At 35.2% G+C, this 15774-nt stretch overlaps 1 protein-coding gene across 4 annotated transcripts in view; it reads left to right on the top strand.

Moving 5' to 3' along the window:
* The window catches only part of LOC150078344 (protein slit-like), a 715724-nt gene that overhangs the window by 654166 nt on the left and 45784 nt on the right, over positions 1-15774 (top strand). For all 4 annotated transcript variants that reach the window (XM_090385081.1, XM_090385080.1, XM_090385079.1 and 1 more), the window contains 3 exons: positions 1466-1537; positions 5719-5882; positions 12333-12549. In XM_090385081.1, coding sequence (XP_090241207.1) covers positions 1466-1537; positions 5719-5882; positions 12333-12549 — 453 coding nt within the window. The remainder of the gene's footprint in view (positions 1-1465; positions 1538-5718; positions 5883-12332; positions 12550-15774) is intronic.

Genomic DNA, 15774 nt, shown 5'->3' with positions numbered 1-15774 from the left:
GTATGCTTGCTCAAAGTTTTCTGACTTAATGGATAGCTAAATTAAAATATTACTTCAGATTTGTACTGCGTTGTAATGGAAAAGAATTCCTTACTGCAAATCAGTAGTTTAATTATTTTATGATTGTAAATTTTGTTTTATGTTTTAAGGGTACACGGCGGGTATAATAGCCAGCATAGCAGCAACAACTTATTGATGGCAGAGAAATTTTTTATTTGATTCCTGTTTGTGTTCCGCGACAGGCTATTGAAGAAAAAAAATAATGCTTTTAAACCACCAAGCAAGTACAACATATCGATGCAGCAATTAAAATTATACTTCTTGCCTTATATGAACTTTTCTTTTCTTTCAATTAATATTTATATTAAATTAATAACATCCTATTTTCTACAATAGTCTTAAAGACATGGTCACATTCTGTCTTCGCAACTGAGTTCCGGAAAAACTTAGACGAGGTATTCTTTGCGAATTTCTGAGCTGTATAATTCCAGGTCGTGAGGTTTTTCATAAGTATGCCCCCCTCCCCATATATACTCATATAGCGATATCAACAATTCGTACAAAAGCATTTATCCAAAAATAGCGTAAAGAAGCAGTCTGTTAAGTTTATTTCCTTGGTTTATCTAATGGGGAACATCAGCAGTAACATAATTCAAACCACGTTCCCACTTATGGAAAGGGTTCTTCCCTTCTGAATACAGCAATGGGTAAACATTGCCTTAAATCTCATTTATAAGTTTGTACCTTCATCCAATAGTTTTGTGGATTTTCATGCAATGCCCGATTTTAAGTTACCATTGGCTAAAATTTATGGGCACAATTACACATCAGGCCTTTTACCGAACAACTTAATTTGCATGATACGAAAACAGTTTTGCATAATATCTGTTACGCTCATAATTATTTCACTTTCTAAATCACTTTACCAAAGAATCATAAACGATACTCCATTCAGTGCCAACAGTAAAACCTCGCCATTTTCCATTAATACAATCACGCTATTTAGCTTTATAAAGCCGACGAAAAAAGTTTCTTAACCACTAAATAAGGAACTTTAAGGTTTCGTATATAAAGTGACGTATCAAGTTTGTTTTTTTTTTTCCCCCCTACAAATTCGCTAATCCTTTAAGAAACTAAATTTTATTAATTCAGAAATTGCATATATTTAGAGTCATTAGCTTTCGCGGAGCGAGAATTTTAAATCCCATGATCTCATTAAGCAAATAATTCATCAGTGTACGCAGCAATTTGTTAGGTATATTAAAGACAACTGTGATGGGGAGGGGGAGTGCACTGTGGTATTTTGATTCTGCAGTCGATGACGGTTATCATTAGACCGGAAGAAGGTTGCTGCTGTGCTACGATTATGAATGCAACCATGCAAATCGTTGCGTTCGTTCATGACATTAGACAGCATCCATTTGCCGATGTTAATCATCGTTACTTGTTCTCTCCCAACATCCAGATCTCTCCATGGCAACGACATCTCGATGATTCCTGAGGGAGCCTTCCGGGACCTGGTCTCCATCACACACATGTAAGTATCTTTGTAGCTTGCCTAGCTTTTAGAGACAGAGGGTTAATGGCCCTTCTCTGGTTTAGATATGAGACTTGGTGTGTGTTCGTGGTGTAACAGATATCTGCTTGTTGTCTTAGCTGTCCGCTATGCGAGAATGTATTTCAAATGCTTTCGATGGTGTTGGTGAGAGTCTTCATTCTTGTTATCCATTATAATTAAATAACTAAACCGACATGCAATACGGGACGTGTCCAATATATTTCAATTTAATGACTTTTTTGTTTGTTGTTTCATGATCTTTTGATGCAGGGATGAACACAGTTTATGAGCGCACCGGCATTTCTAAAATTAGCAGCGGGCATATGTGCGAATCTTAAAATAACAGATATGTAATTTTATTTTCATTTTTGTCGCTTTTAAAAATACAAAAAAATAATTATAATTAACTTTCTTTTGTATTTTGGTCTCTGTATCAAATTAAACATGTTTATCAAATAGGTTCCTTTTATTAATGAAAATAGTATTCAAAAAATTTCATTAAAATCAATCTCATGTGCTGCATGAAGTTCCTTCTTGTCATGTACAAATTCGTTGAATTTGGGAATGTACAAGGAACACGGTTGCCCGTAAACAGTTGTCTAAATGAGCATCAGCCAGTCTTGTTTCCTGTATTTATTTTTAATTAGAGTATTTACATTTAAGAAAATAATTTCGAATCGATATTATTATTCAAAATAGTTGAAATTCCTAAAAATTTAATGCTTTAAAATCCCTTCTCTATTTCCTAAAGTGATAACAGCTACAGATTTGTACAAGATGTGACTATATCAATCATGTTTATCGTGTTGAAAGAATTCAATACAAAAATTATTGTGCCACATATAGTATTTGCAGAAAATTGAAAAAAGTAATGCTGAAGATGATTGTGGTAACTGTCACCTTATAGAAGCAAAACATTTTACTGTTTGGCAGGTCATGACAGAAATGCGGGTGTTTGGGCATTTCCACAGGGCCGTTACTCCATGAAGAAGCAGCCACTGTGTTTCCCTTAAACTTTCTTTCGTTTTATATTTCTTCTTAGTGGAATCTGTATATGCCCATTAACTTGGTGCAGTGGGGAATTTCCTTGCGTGTTTCCAGGCAGCAGTTGCGCAATACTTTACACAGAATGCCCCTATGCTTTCCTAGTGCAGACCATCACTTGCTTTTATTTCTGATATTTCATGTAATATTAATTCATTTATTTTTAATTTATTATTATTTTTTTAAATTTCAACAGTTACTTGTTCTAGTTTGCTGCAATTCCTATACGCGTTACAGTAGTGTTTAATTATATAAATCATTATTTGATTACGCCACGTTTAATTTATATTTTTAGTGAAAAGTTTAAAAAATGCTATTTATTCAATAATTGCGAACAGCTGGCTTTAATTCTGTTTCAAAATTTAGCTTTCGTTGTCAAATGGTTTGCATCAAAGGATCATTTATCTCTACTTTTTTTTTTTTTTTTTTTGCATTTGAGGAAAATGTCCATAAGATTTTTTTTTAATCTGTTTCTTCAGTAAAACTTATTTTCAGTCTAAAATAATTTATAGCACTTATCCTTTGCAATGTATGTTTTCCTTTTCTCTGCAGTTTAAATTATTTACTCAGTGGGCAAAGTCGTGAGAAAAGCTAAATCTGTAAGTAACCCAAAATCTCGTATATGAGCTCTTCAGTCTCTTAATTTCTAGATTTCTGAAAGCCTTTAATTTCATTAAGAAAGATTATGAAGAAAGCTAAATTCAAAAGTGCTTGAAATGTTGTGACGATGACACTCGAATAAAAATTGTTTTGAAGAAAAATATTCATCACATGGTCAAAGTTATGTGTCTTACAACAGAACTTCTTGGTGAATGATACGAAGGAAAGCGATGACATCTGGAAAAGAATCGCTGTTCTGCCTAAGAGAGCAATGATCCGTTATTTTTGCCAATCATCATAGATGCTCCATGCGTCTGTTTTTTCATCAAATTGAAGTTAAAATCTTTGACAAATGTCAGTGTTGGATTTCATTTGCTGCTGCGTATTTGCGCAGATTTCCTAAGTCTGTTTATAAACAGTGTGTGTGTATGTGTGTATATATATATATATATATATATATATATATATATATATATATATATACACACACACACACACACACACACACACACTATTTTATCATATTGCATTCATAGTCACTTAGTTCGCGCTGTTGATCCATTCTCTTGCCGAAATGAGCGTGCGTACATAACACTCCTTTGGTATCGGACTCCCTGCTTTATCGAGTCTAATACAAGCAACGTGTACCCTTCTTGTTCTAGACTAAATAAAGGTGCATCCCCATCAAGCGAGTCTAGTACAAGCTGATGGAAAATATTGGTTACCCTATCAACCAAGGAATCAACTGCCCCTTCATAGACGGAGCAATCGATTCCTTGGATGATAGAGGTATACCTAATAAACTGTCCATAGCCAGTTTATTAATAAATGGCCAGTCCTTATTAAATATATCTTATAAAGTGTACACTAGTAAGGCCACTCACCGAATAAACTGGCCAGTGTAAAAAAAGTCATTTTCAGGCTTAATTTCTTTTCATGTAGAAATCCCAGTTTTTACTATAAAAAGCAAGTTTTCTTTATTTGTATGGCCAGTTCCATTTCGTTAAAGATGCCTCTGTCACTGTTCCAAGTTCGATTTAATAAGCAAATTATGCGATTCATTCTTTTCTTTGATTTCTTTACCCCGAAATTTCGGATTCCACTTTCTGCTTATACTAGTTGCTGTGTAATCATTTTATGGAAAAATATGAGACAGAAAAGAAACTGTATTTATCACTTTTTCAAGAGAGAGAGAGAGAGAGAGAGAGAGAGAGAGAGAGAGAGAGAGAGGTTTGTCTTCACGTCAATTCGGTGCATGACATTTCGCCGTATATGACAATTTAATGAGTACGACAATTTCATGTATGACAAAGCAAAGCAAAAAGACCGAAATGGAATCTAAAATTGTGATCACGGTGCACTTCATAATTGTCATAGGATGCACTAACCATCTTCATTTTTTAATGCACATTCTACTTTTTTAGAGATCTATAAAAAAAATATATCACGGATAGGTTAATGACTGGGAAACGATTACCTTCTTTTCGATTACTTTACTTTGGTTTCTGCGGGTTGTATTTTTAAGAAATTCATATGGAGGTAAGTTGTTCCGGAACTCGAAAGTGGAGATCGTTAATGGATACGGGCTGCTTAATACGAGTCTTCTGACGTTCATTTTGCAACCCACATTATACTTTATTATTATTGAAAATAGTATAGGGAAAGGTAATCTGGCCCCATTTTACTCAGGGCCCCGCGGACTTTCTAGATGCCCATGATTAAGAGTTGTTAAAAGGGCGTTTATTTTTCCACCAAACAACTAACGACGAGAGATGTCTGCACACAGCGGATAAATTTAAAATATTGTATTATTGATTTGTCTTCTTTGCTTGATTAAAAGAAAAAGAGCTAGAATTATCCGGTGGGGAGGATAACTATCCACCCACCCATAATAATTAATCACGTCGTGATGGGATTCGATGCAACACAATCAGGACTCCGACACAGAAGGGTCACCAAAAGAGTTACTTAAATAGTGTAACATAGTTATAACAAAAGAAAGAGCGAGCTCCAAACCCAACCAGGCACTCCGGCCCCCGGTATCATTGCACGGTCCTAGAATAGTAGAATGGATTTATTGAGTTATGCCTGTTATCTTCAGAATAGCTATTCGTCTATATTGTGAAGTACTGTGGTTAAAATATGGATGGACAGTCATGCTGAAGATATGTGGCGCATAACCACTTTCCAACTTACGTACGAGTTGGATAGGGTTGAACATTTTTACACAAAATAACTTGATAAAAAAAATATATATATATTATTTTCTAAATTTCTGTGTTCCTTTTGTGTATGGGACCAAAATTTCCCTTTGTTTCTTAACCTTTTACTTCACTGATTTTCATAATTGATTTCTGGTCTGCATGTGATACACCAATCTGTCGTAGCCATCAATTGTCTTTCACCAAATTGTCTCGTAAACCGAACTTTCTTACGACGAATTGTCTTACACTCAATTGACGTGATCCCTCACGAGAGTAATGATAGTCGAATTTATTGTCTCCTTCTCTTTGTAGAGCACTCGGAGCGAATCCGTTGTATTGCGACTGTTCGTTAAGATGGTTGTCTGACTGGATTAAACAGGACTACATCGAACCTGGGATTGCCCGATGTGCAGAACCACGTATTCTGAAAGATAAATTGGTATTGACGGCTCCTTCAAATAGTTTCGTCTGCACAGGTAAAAATTTTTAAGAAAAAAAAATCTTTTGTTTATAGATGTCTTAAAACTTGATTGTAATAGTCCAGGATTGTAGGAAGAGCATTAGAATTGTATGAAAAGATATACAAAATTTAGAGTAGTTTCATTTGTATGTATTGATTTTATTGAGAAAACAAGATACAGCAAATATGTTTCGGAAAAAAACATAAATAAAAAAAAAAAACTAAAGGATGATTGTGTTACGCACTACCCGAGACTTTTATTAGAAGTACTGTATTCTCAATGGGTTATACTGTTTTCCAGCTCTTTTCAAGATAAATTGATATCTATTACGTTTCGAGGGCATCCGCATGCACCAAGATATGAGCTACCAATACTGAGAGCATCAGCATCACAATCATTTGGTCTAGCGACATGTGTGCTATAAACATGATAATAAACTTATAGATAGACAAATCAAGAAGAATAAATGTTTTTAACCATTTAATTGCTCCATACATTTTTTGACGAACAGAACAGCACCTAATATATATTTTTGTTTGTTTATACCCCGGGATAGGCGCATTAGATCAGAGGAGTTCAGTATTACTAAGGCAATTGATGCAAGGAAGCGAACTTTTCCTGCATCAGCAATAAATGAATGATTAAATAAAATAGAATATTCGTATTATTCCCATTCCCACAATGTAATTATCCAATTTTGCTTTAAACTTAATCGAACTCTGTCCCCACCAGCCAACTTATTCCAATGTTCGACAACCGCTGCCCATAGCGGAACTTCATGAGATACAATCTTTTGTTATTCTCCGAGATTTTATATTTGTGTCCATAGTTCTAGTTTCTCCCACGAGGGAGAACAAATCTTCATCATTCATTTTATTCAACTATTTCAACGCTTTATACCTCGATCTGATCTCCCCTTAGATGCCTGGTTATCAAATAGCAGTACACTCCCGCTAAGCTGTTATTCATATATGCATCGCTTTGCACTCGTCACCAAACTGGTCGCCCTTCTCTGAAACTCACTCCAGAAATTCTGTGCTCCTTTTTTGGGTATGCTTTATAGATTCGAATAAAATATTACATATGCGGTGTAGCCATCGCTTTGTAGAGAGGGATAATGATGTCCTTTTCCCTACTTGCAAAGGCTCTGTAAATCATAGACAAGATTCTGTGTACGAGGGCGTTAAAAAAAAATTGCATTCACCCAGAAGTAGTTGTGTGATGGAAAGTAAAAACAGGCACCATGTGTTACACTTTTTTTTTTATTATCGTCACTAGACAAAATGACATTTTTTTGCCATTTCTCAAATACGCGTCCAAAGGTCAGTTTTCTAGAAGTCCTTCAAACCACGAATTGGCAGCAGAAATCACCTCATCATCAACAGCAAATCGTTCCCCTCAGAAAGGACTTCAGGGCAGGAAAGTGTTAGAAATCGGACGATGCATGCCAGGTGAATTTGGGAGACATTAGCAGTTCTTCAGTTCGAAAGAATCTTCCGGGAGTTCAGTGGCTCTCTCATTAATATTTCCAACAGTCTGATACACTGATATGCAGACTTTTTAATTACAGTTGAATATATATCATACTCCCCTGAATATGATATATATTCAATGAAGTAATCGCATGTAATCTCAATAGCTTTTCAAAAAAATCCTTATCTGAGATCATTTTATCGCTTTAAAATAAGACTGCTGTAAAATCAGCAGTCTGATATCTTAACATTTCATAAAGTTTCGAACTTGCTTTGGACCGTAAATATCGATGAAATTTATCCGTTCAACTCATCTGCCATTTCTCTTGGCTTTTCTGTGGACCTTCCGCTGCAACCATTTAAAGGACCTAGTGGATTTACTTTCATTATTGGTTCCCACACTGCCAAATTCTTGACACAGTTATGCTCCTTAGCGAGAACTATATCTAGGATTTTAGAACCTCACACTCCCGAACATGCTGGAAACAGGCCTTCATAGCCGAGTGGTCAAGTGCGAGGGTACAAAAATGAATGCCCGTATGAATACTGAATGCAGTATAATGTATTCCCTCGCTCTCTGCCTTATGAACTCTTCTTACCTTGTGTTTTCACCTCGGAGTATAAACTGAAAATTTATTTATTTAAGAGGAGTTATATCCCTTCAATAGGGGTTGTGATGGTAAATTATCACATAACGGACGTATCCATTGGGCAGATTGCAAAAAAAGTGGGACAACCTAAATCAGTCCCTGGAAACATCGTATGTCAATGGAAAACAGAAGCCACATTCATCCCAAGCCAGATAGGTTACCATTAATGACAGGTGAAACCGATAGGTAAATTTGTATGCAAATAATTTTATTTGCATATAGGTTTTCAATTTCGAATGGGCAAACACGTCTGTTGGAAGATGCTGATTGGACTATAAAGTCAAAGAGACATAAGACAACTATTAGATTTATATTATATAGCGCATAAGTAATCGCAGATAAATCTTTTTAAAAATTCCTTTAAGAATTGTATTGAGTGTAAAATAAATACAAACTGTTAGTTTGTAAGAAGAAAATGGAAATTTGGAAGTAAAGTTGAAGACCAATAAGAAATTAAGACCAATAATAAGACCAATAAGACCTGAAAGAAATTAGCTTATGCAAACTTCATTCGAGATTTTGGATATTCTGACATTTGTTGTGTCTCCAGTGTTATTCTAAATATTCGTTTTCACCAATTGCTCCCTTAGGTGTTAACAAAAAAAATTCGGGATGATAGCGCACTTCAAGAATATCATTTGTCCCTACAAGCAGAGAAATGTAAAAAAGGCATTCTGTGATAGATACCTCATTTATCTTTTAAGCCCTTCCATTTAGCTCGCGTAATTTCATTTCCTCTGGAATTCCAACCAAATTAGAATATTGACTTCTTTCCTAGCTGTGATATATATCATAACTACCTCGTGCCAGTTACAAATTTTCCCACCACTACTTAATTAGCGGACCGCTTCGCCTTGATAGTGAAGCTACGATCAACGCACGCCACAGAGACGAAAAAAGTTAATGAAGTGGTGGACTGAAACACCTGAGCTGTATACTCTGAAGAAAATAACTCCTCCAAGAAATTTAATCCTGCTTTTTTTTTTCTGTAGTCAGTTTCCTTCTGCATTTTTCCCCTTAGTTATTCTTTGTGATTGGAAGCTTTTATAAGACTCGCAATTTCTCGCGTTCTCACGGCCACTCTTATCTTCACAGAAGCCATTTTGTAAGCAATCACGCATAAGATGAAGGGGGGAACCCTGTTACCCCGTTGTTTTCTCAGGTTTAAGAAGTATTCCATTATTATTCTGTAATGCAATAAATATGATGTTTATTCTATGAAGCAATCTTAAAAACTCGAGAAAACGTAAAAGACTTTTATTGAAATACAGTAGAGCAACCATATCGTTATAGAAGTTGATGAGATTAAAGAAATTCTAACTTATACATATCTTCAGTTTAAAGGAAAAACAGCATTAAAATTTTTAATCCGCCCCTACCTTGAATCGCATCAATTTTTTTCTAATTAAGTTTAAGCAATTGATGATGATGAACATGATGAAAGTTTTGTCAGTCATTCAGCTCTGGAGGGATTGTGCAAGGCTCATGGAGTAGAATTTTTCTCAGCTTGTTAACAGGAGAGACTGCTTCTACAGGGACGGGATCACTTAAATAGAAAGGATTCAAGAATATTTGCTGATGCTATCAAAGCAGTGCTAAGTGGGTCAGAAACTGCTAGCTTGCATTAGCATTAGTAGAGGCATTTGATGCAAGAAAGCAAGCTTATGCAGCATCAGCCAAAAAAAAAAAAAAGAAAAAAAAAAAACCCACTTCCACTTCACCCCTCTGTTCGTTCAAAATACCTGTCCAGCTGAGCCTTAAACTTATTTAGCTATCAACCTCCACTACAAGGGATGGAAATCTGTTCCACCAACCAACCACCCGCTGGCTAAAGGCAAATTTCCGCACGTCTATCCTACATCTGTCTTTCCTTTGGGGTGGGGGTACAGAGAATAATAGATTAACAGTGGCCGCAGGTAGAGGTGAAAATGATTCTTGCACTGCTTCTGTTGGAATATGGAGAAGTAGTCTTCAGTAATCATAGAAGGTACTAGCCTTTTCATACAAAGAATAAGGATTAGACCTAAATGGATGTCAGATGAGCTAATGAGACACGGGACAAAGAAGAAAAGTGCATGAAATGCTTGTAAATTATCAGGTGATATAGAAGCGTATGGTAGATATAAACTAGTCTGCAATCAATTCATAAAGATTAGGCAAGCCTAGGCAGATTATGAGAAATCTTTGGCAAAGAATTCCAAGAAAAACAGCAAAAGCTTCTTTACTTATGTAAACACTAGAAGGAAGGGAATGAATCACATTGGTGCACATAATATCGATGGTTTAACTGTTGATGATCCTGCTCAGGTTGGTGAAAAATGAATAGGCATTTTGCATCTACATTCACACGAGGAATTCTTTAGGGAAGTGAATGCCAGAAGTTTGTCAAAGTCTAACAGGGAGCTAAATTATTTTGTAATAACGAAGAGGAAAGTGGATGAAAACTTGCTGAAGTTAAATATAAAAAAAGTCACATAGGTTGGATGGGATATATCCAGTTATATTAAGGAAGCCAATAAAGGAAATAAGCAGTCCCTTAGCCATAATTATGAGAGCATTTTTAAATTCAGGGGAGAACCCTGTGGACTGGATATGTACTAATGTCTTCCCAATTCATAAAGGAGGGATTAGAGGGTGATATAAGTAACTACACTGTTAGCTTAACTTCCTGTTCCAGGGAAAATAATGAAGTCACTGGTTAAAGAAGTAATGCAGGACCATCTAGACAGGAGTGCAGTTATACTTCAGTTACAGCATCTTGTCTGATCAATGAAAAAGACCCGAGTTCGAGTCCCGTCGATGATGTGAGGACGTTTTATGGGCCTGTTTCAACAACATGGCTGAGTAATAGGTGTCAGGTGAGGGTAGCATGGCTTTTCGTACAGCAAAATCGACCACAGAACACACGCAATTTACAGACAGTATAAACGGAGAAATTTGGCCTTTTGTTGCTAATGCTCCTAAAACCCTATTACAAAAACAACAACAATTATCTGACCAATTTGATTGGATACTTTGATGCAGTAACAATGGAACTGGATGCAAAAAAAAATATTTTTGATATTATATACTTGGATTTAAGGAAATTTTTTAATACTGTTGCATATAAAAGACTGCTGTACAAATTGGAGCATTGTGGCATTAAGAGACAGTTACTGCTATGGATAAAGTGATGGTTGAGTGGGAGAAGACAGAAAGTGGTTATCCTTGATCTGATTGAGGTGTATAAGGCCTTGAATGGGTTGAGCACGCTGAATTCTGATGGTATCCTTCCACTTGTTCAGATTACGAACCTAAGGGGGCATAAATTCAAATTAAGAAAAGACAGATGTAGAATAGATGTGCGGAAATTTGCCTTTACCCAGCGGGTGGTTAATTGCTGGAACAAACTTCCATCTGTCGTTGTGGAAGTTGATGGGTTGAATAAATTAAAGGAGGAACTGGACAGGCATTTGGAGGGAATGGTGTGATTTTTTTTTTTTTTTTTTTTTTTTTGGCTGATGCTGCATAAGCTCATACACTTGCTTTCTTGCATCAAATGCCACTACTACTACTACTGTTGGAAATTTCTCTTCGTGGATTAATGTTATTAATGGAGTCCCACAGGTTTGAATGTTGGGCCCATTGTTGTTTTCTGTATTTTGGCATTGATGAAGGCATATCAAGCTTAATGTTTGCAAATTATACGATACGAAAGTTGGCAGGGTGGTTAATGACGGTAATGAAAGTATGCTGCTGCAACAAGATCTAAAAAAAAATTAGATTGCTGAGAAATGGCAATTGGAGTTTAACATTGACAAATTCAAGTTACTTCATATGGGTAGCAGTTATCTCAGAGTAACGTACCAACTGTGCTGTACTACACTCGGAGTAGTAGAAAATGGAAAGGACTGGGAGAAATTGAGCCTTTTTTTTTTTTTTTTTTTTTGCTGATGCTGTGTAAGCTTGCTTTCTTGCATCATTTGCCATTACTGATAATAATTCTAATTTCAGACTAGCACAGTCGCCATGATGGTAATTACCGGCTTCCCGCAAGTGTAAACTATGGGTGTGAGATGCGTAATTGTTAAATATCTTGGATTAATCTCGTATTAACGCGTGATTAAATTAAGATAGTTAGCAACGTAGGCATTTTGATGGTAAATAATTGTAAAGTTTTGTTCTTCAGATCAATTTACAAAAATTAAATTGTTACGATTATTTGACTTTATTTTAAATCGCAAATGATAATTTAAATACGAATTCGAAAGTGATCCTTACGCCACTCTCTGTGTTGTGAATATTTTTAATGCTTCTTTTAAAGTTTTAGATCCGAAGATGCACGTTATATATTTATTTTTCAGGTAAGCTCGAGCCTTACGTGTTGGCCAAATGCGACGCATGTTACACCTTTCCTTGCCAGAATGGAGCCACGTGCGTCCCCAAACCCCTGAGAGATTACCATTGCATTTGCGAACCACGGTATCACGGTCGTAACTGCGAGTACATTATCGATGCTTGCTATGGCAACCCTTGCGAAAACGGCGGTACGTGCAAAGTACTCGAAGCTGGAAGGTTCAGGTAAGGAATTAATCCTAGCATCACAATAAACAATTTCCCGCGCACTACAAAGATTTGTTTGTTTGAATTAGGCACATTACAGATGTAGCACCCTTTAACAGTGTGCCAGGTACAAGAATAGTTTAAATAAAATCATAATACAGTACATAATATTAAATTTCGATATATACAAACACAGATTATACGGGCGTAGAGTAATAAATAGTATACAGTTATAATTAAACTGAACGTCTAAATTTAGAGAACGTAAAACTATAGTTTTATTAAGTAATCTTAGTAATTTATTGACAAGGAGAACTTTTTTTTTTTCATATAAAAAAATAAATTTAAGAAAAACTCAACGTGCCTTGACTTGTTTATACAAGTTACTTAATGTTCGAGGTCATAATTATTAAAATAAATCATAAAGCAGCTACAAAATAAGCTTCTTTATGACTTATTTTAAATCTGTAAATCAACGAACGTGTCGATTGAAGTTCTGCAAAGGGGAAGAACTACCTTATAGTCGAAAATTAATTTAGACATAAAAATTACTAGAATTTTTTTTTTTTTTTTTCAGCTACCACTGTTCAGTGATACTAATTACTACTGTATAGTTATACTGTTTATATTGAAATTAATACATCATGATTATAATTAAAAATCAATACAAATATGCGTTACGACTGTAGCGCGATTTTAATTTTTTTAACTTACCCTTCTCCCCCTTAGCACTTCGTGACAACTGCTTCAACCCTTCCCATTAATATTTAACATAATAATACCCCAAGTCGCTCAATTTTTTTTATGAATAATCCAATTATGTAATATTTGGGGGATCACCCCTCCATCAACTCCTACGCGTAGTAGAATTTTATCTCTCATTTTCTAATGTAATTTGTGAATGGTTTCTGTCTGTTAACAGAGGTAAAAGCAGCTTTTATTTTTTGATATTTAGTTTATTCCTTTAAGTCGTGATATGGATGTCTCGCTTGTTAAAAACAGTTAACAGTTGATATTTGGATATACATTCCCATTTGTGATTGTGAATTAAAATCGTGTGGTTAAACCAAATATAATAAAATTTTGATTTTATGTTTTTGAGGGGATTGAGAAGCTTTTCATTTAATTATAGCTTTTTAATATTAATATTAACGTGAAAAGTTATAGCGCTAAGGCTTTCAGTTACTAAATGTCTAAAGGTTAGATTAGTATGGTTAAACCAAATATAATAAAATTTCGATTTTATGTTTTTCAGGGAATCGAGAAAGCTTTTGTCTGTCTTTTTAGTATTAATATTGATGTGTAAAGTTATTTTACCTATTCCATTCAGGGCCTTATATACACCTTTCTTAGACCCCTTCCAGAATGTCTAGTTGTTGCCAAACTTTGCAGCCTGTAACTTCTAGGCCGTTTGCCTTTTTTTTTTTTATATTTTTTTATTATACTAGGCGTTCACTGCCAAAAAACTGACATTTCAGTAATATTATATAATATCGTACTTAGAGACATAGATACAGGAATCCACGTATACAATATACATAAATACACAGGTCCAGTTAGTCCAGTCCAGTGAAAGACTCGGAAACTATAACCCCATTAGATAAGAAGTTAATAAAACTCCGTCAGTTATGATGGAATGATGGCGTTTTAGTGAGCATATTTATGAAGTTTAGACTTAACAAAAATGCCACCAGAAAGAAGAATCCACGTTAGCTGACTTAATTCAGTGAAGTCCAAAAGAAGTAATGGGTTCACCAATGATATGGGCATCGATTAACATCCCTTACCATATTTTTGCCCTTCTTTGAATCCTTTCGGAAGTTCTTTGTGTCGCCTCCAGAACAGTTTATCATAAATATAGATTAGAACAGCGGTTCCCAACCGGGGGTTCGCACTAAAATTCTGTAATGGCGTCTGCTTAGATTTACATAGATATATTATTGTAAACTACAAAATATAACTAATAATAAACAATAAAGTAAAATTAAATAAAATAAAACGTAAACAATTGCCAAAGAAAGAAACCACGTCTCCCACAATTCCTTATAATTACTTTATTATCTTACAGTATATCATGTTAAATAAATATCTAAAATTATTTCTTGACTAAATGTCTAAGAGTATGAAAAAGGTTGTTTATACATGGGTAATGCGAGATATAATCAAACTACTACCTGCATACTACCTGGGTAGTAAAAATGATGGAAGTGCATTACCCATGCGTAAATAACCTTTTTCATACTCTTAGACATTAAGCCAAGAAATAGTTTTAGATTAAACCACGCACACCAACAAATATCTCTCATATTGTGGAGTTATACTTCATAACCGGGTTGTCACTATAGCAACAACAGGGTACCTGCCCACCCACCGATCAGTAAGCCAACAAACTGTGAAGCGGTGCCATCTGGGTGGTAGTATCCGCCGAGAGTAACATTAGTCTTCTCTGCTGGTGAAGTTACTTATTCAAAACTGTGCAAATACCTCGGCCACTCGTTGCCACTCGTTGTGAAGTATTCGCAATATGAGATATAATCAACTTATGTATGCATACTACCTGGGTAGTAGAAATGATGGAAGTGCCTTAAACAACCTTTTTAAAATAAATGTTTTCCATACTATTTATTTATTTATTTTTTCATTCTCAAGGATCATCATTATGTATGTAGGTACTTTTTTTTTTAGAATCTATAGTACTTAGTACAGTGCATGGTTTGAAGGTTGAAAAGATGAAAGAAGATACTTGTTGACATGAAAGAAGACTTGAAATTATGTAGATTGTAATTTTCAGGAAATATGTATGTAAGGTTGTTCCAAAAAACAGAAGTTGAATGAATAAATGAGGAAGAAGAAAAGTTGCTTCTGTGGAATTGAATTTGGACAGTAAAAGGATGTTGATTGGTTGCGGCACATGTTCGGACTGCTTTGAAAGAGAGAACGTGAATTATAGAAACAAATTCAGAAGAACAGTACCCATGGATGTATTTGTAGAAAAGGCATGCAGCAGAAACAGAACGTCTATGAGACAGAGTGGAGAGACTGTTACAGATGAGACATTAATTAATCTAACTGCCCTCTTTTGAATGGAATCTAATATTAGAAGCCTGCGAAAGGTTTTGGGTACAAAACCTCTCGCAGATGTGGGGACAATATTCCATGATAGGCCAGATTTGCTTTTTCTACAGAGTAAACAACTGTTTGGATGAAAAGTAACACCGAGAGCGAAAGAGAAAACCAAGTTTT

The sequence above is a fragment of the Mastigoproctus giganteus genome, chromosome 11 (assembly GCF_048544385.1).
Source record: "Mastigoproctus giganteus isolate SK-2022 chromosome 11, ASM4854438v1, whole genome shotgun sequence".
Taxonomy (NCBI): Eukaryota; Metazoa; Arthropoda; class Arachnida; order Uropygi; family Thelyphonidae; genus Mastigoproctus; species Mastigoproctus giganteus.
This window is presented reverse-complemented; position numbering and strand designations above follow the sequence as displayed.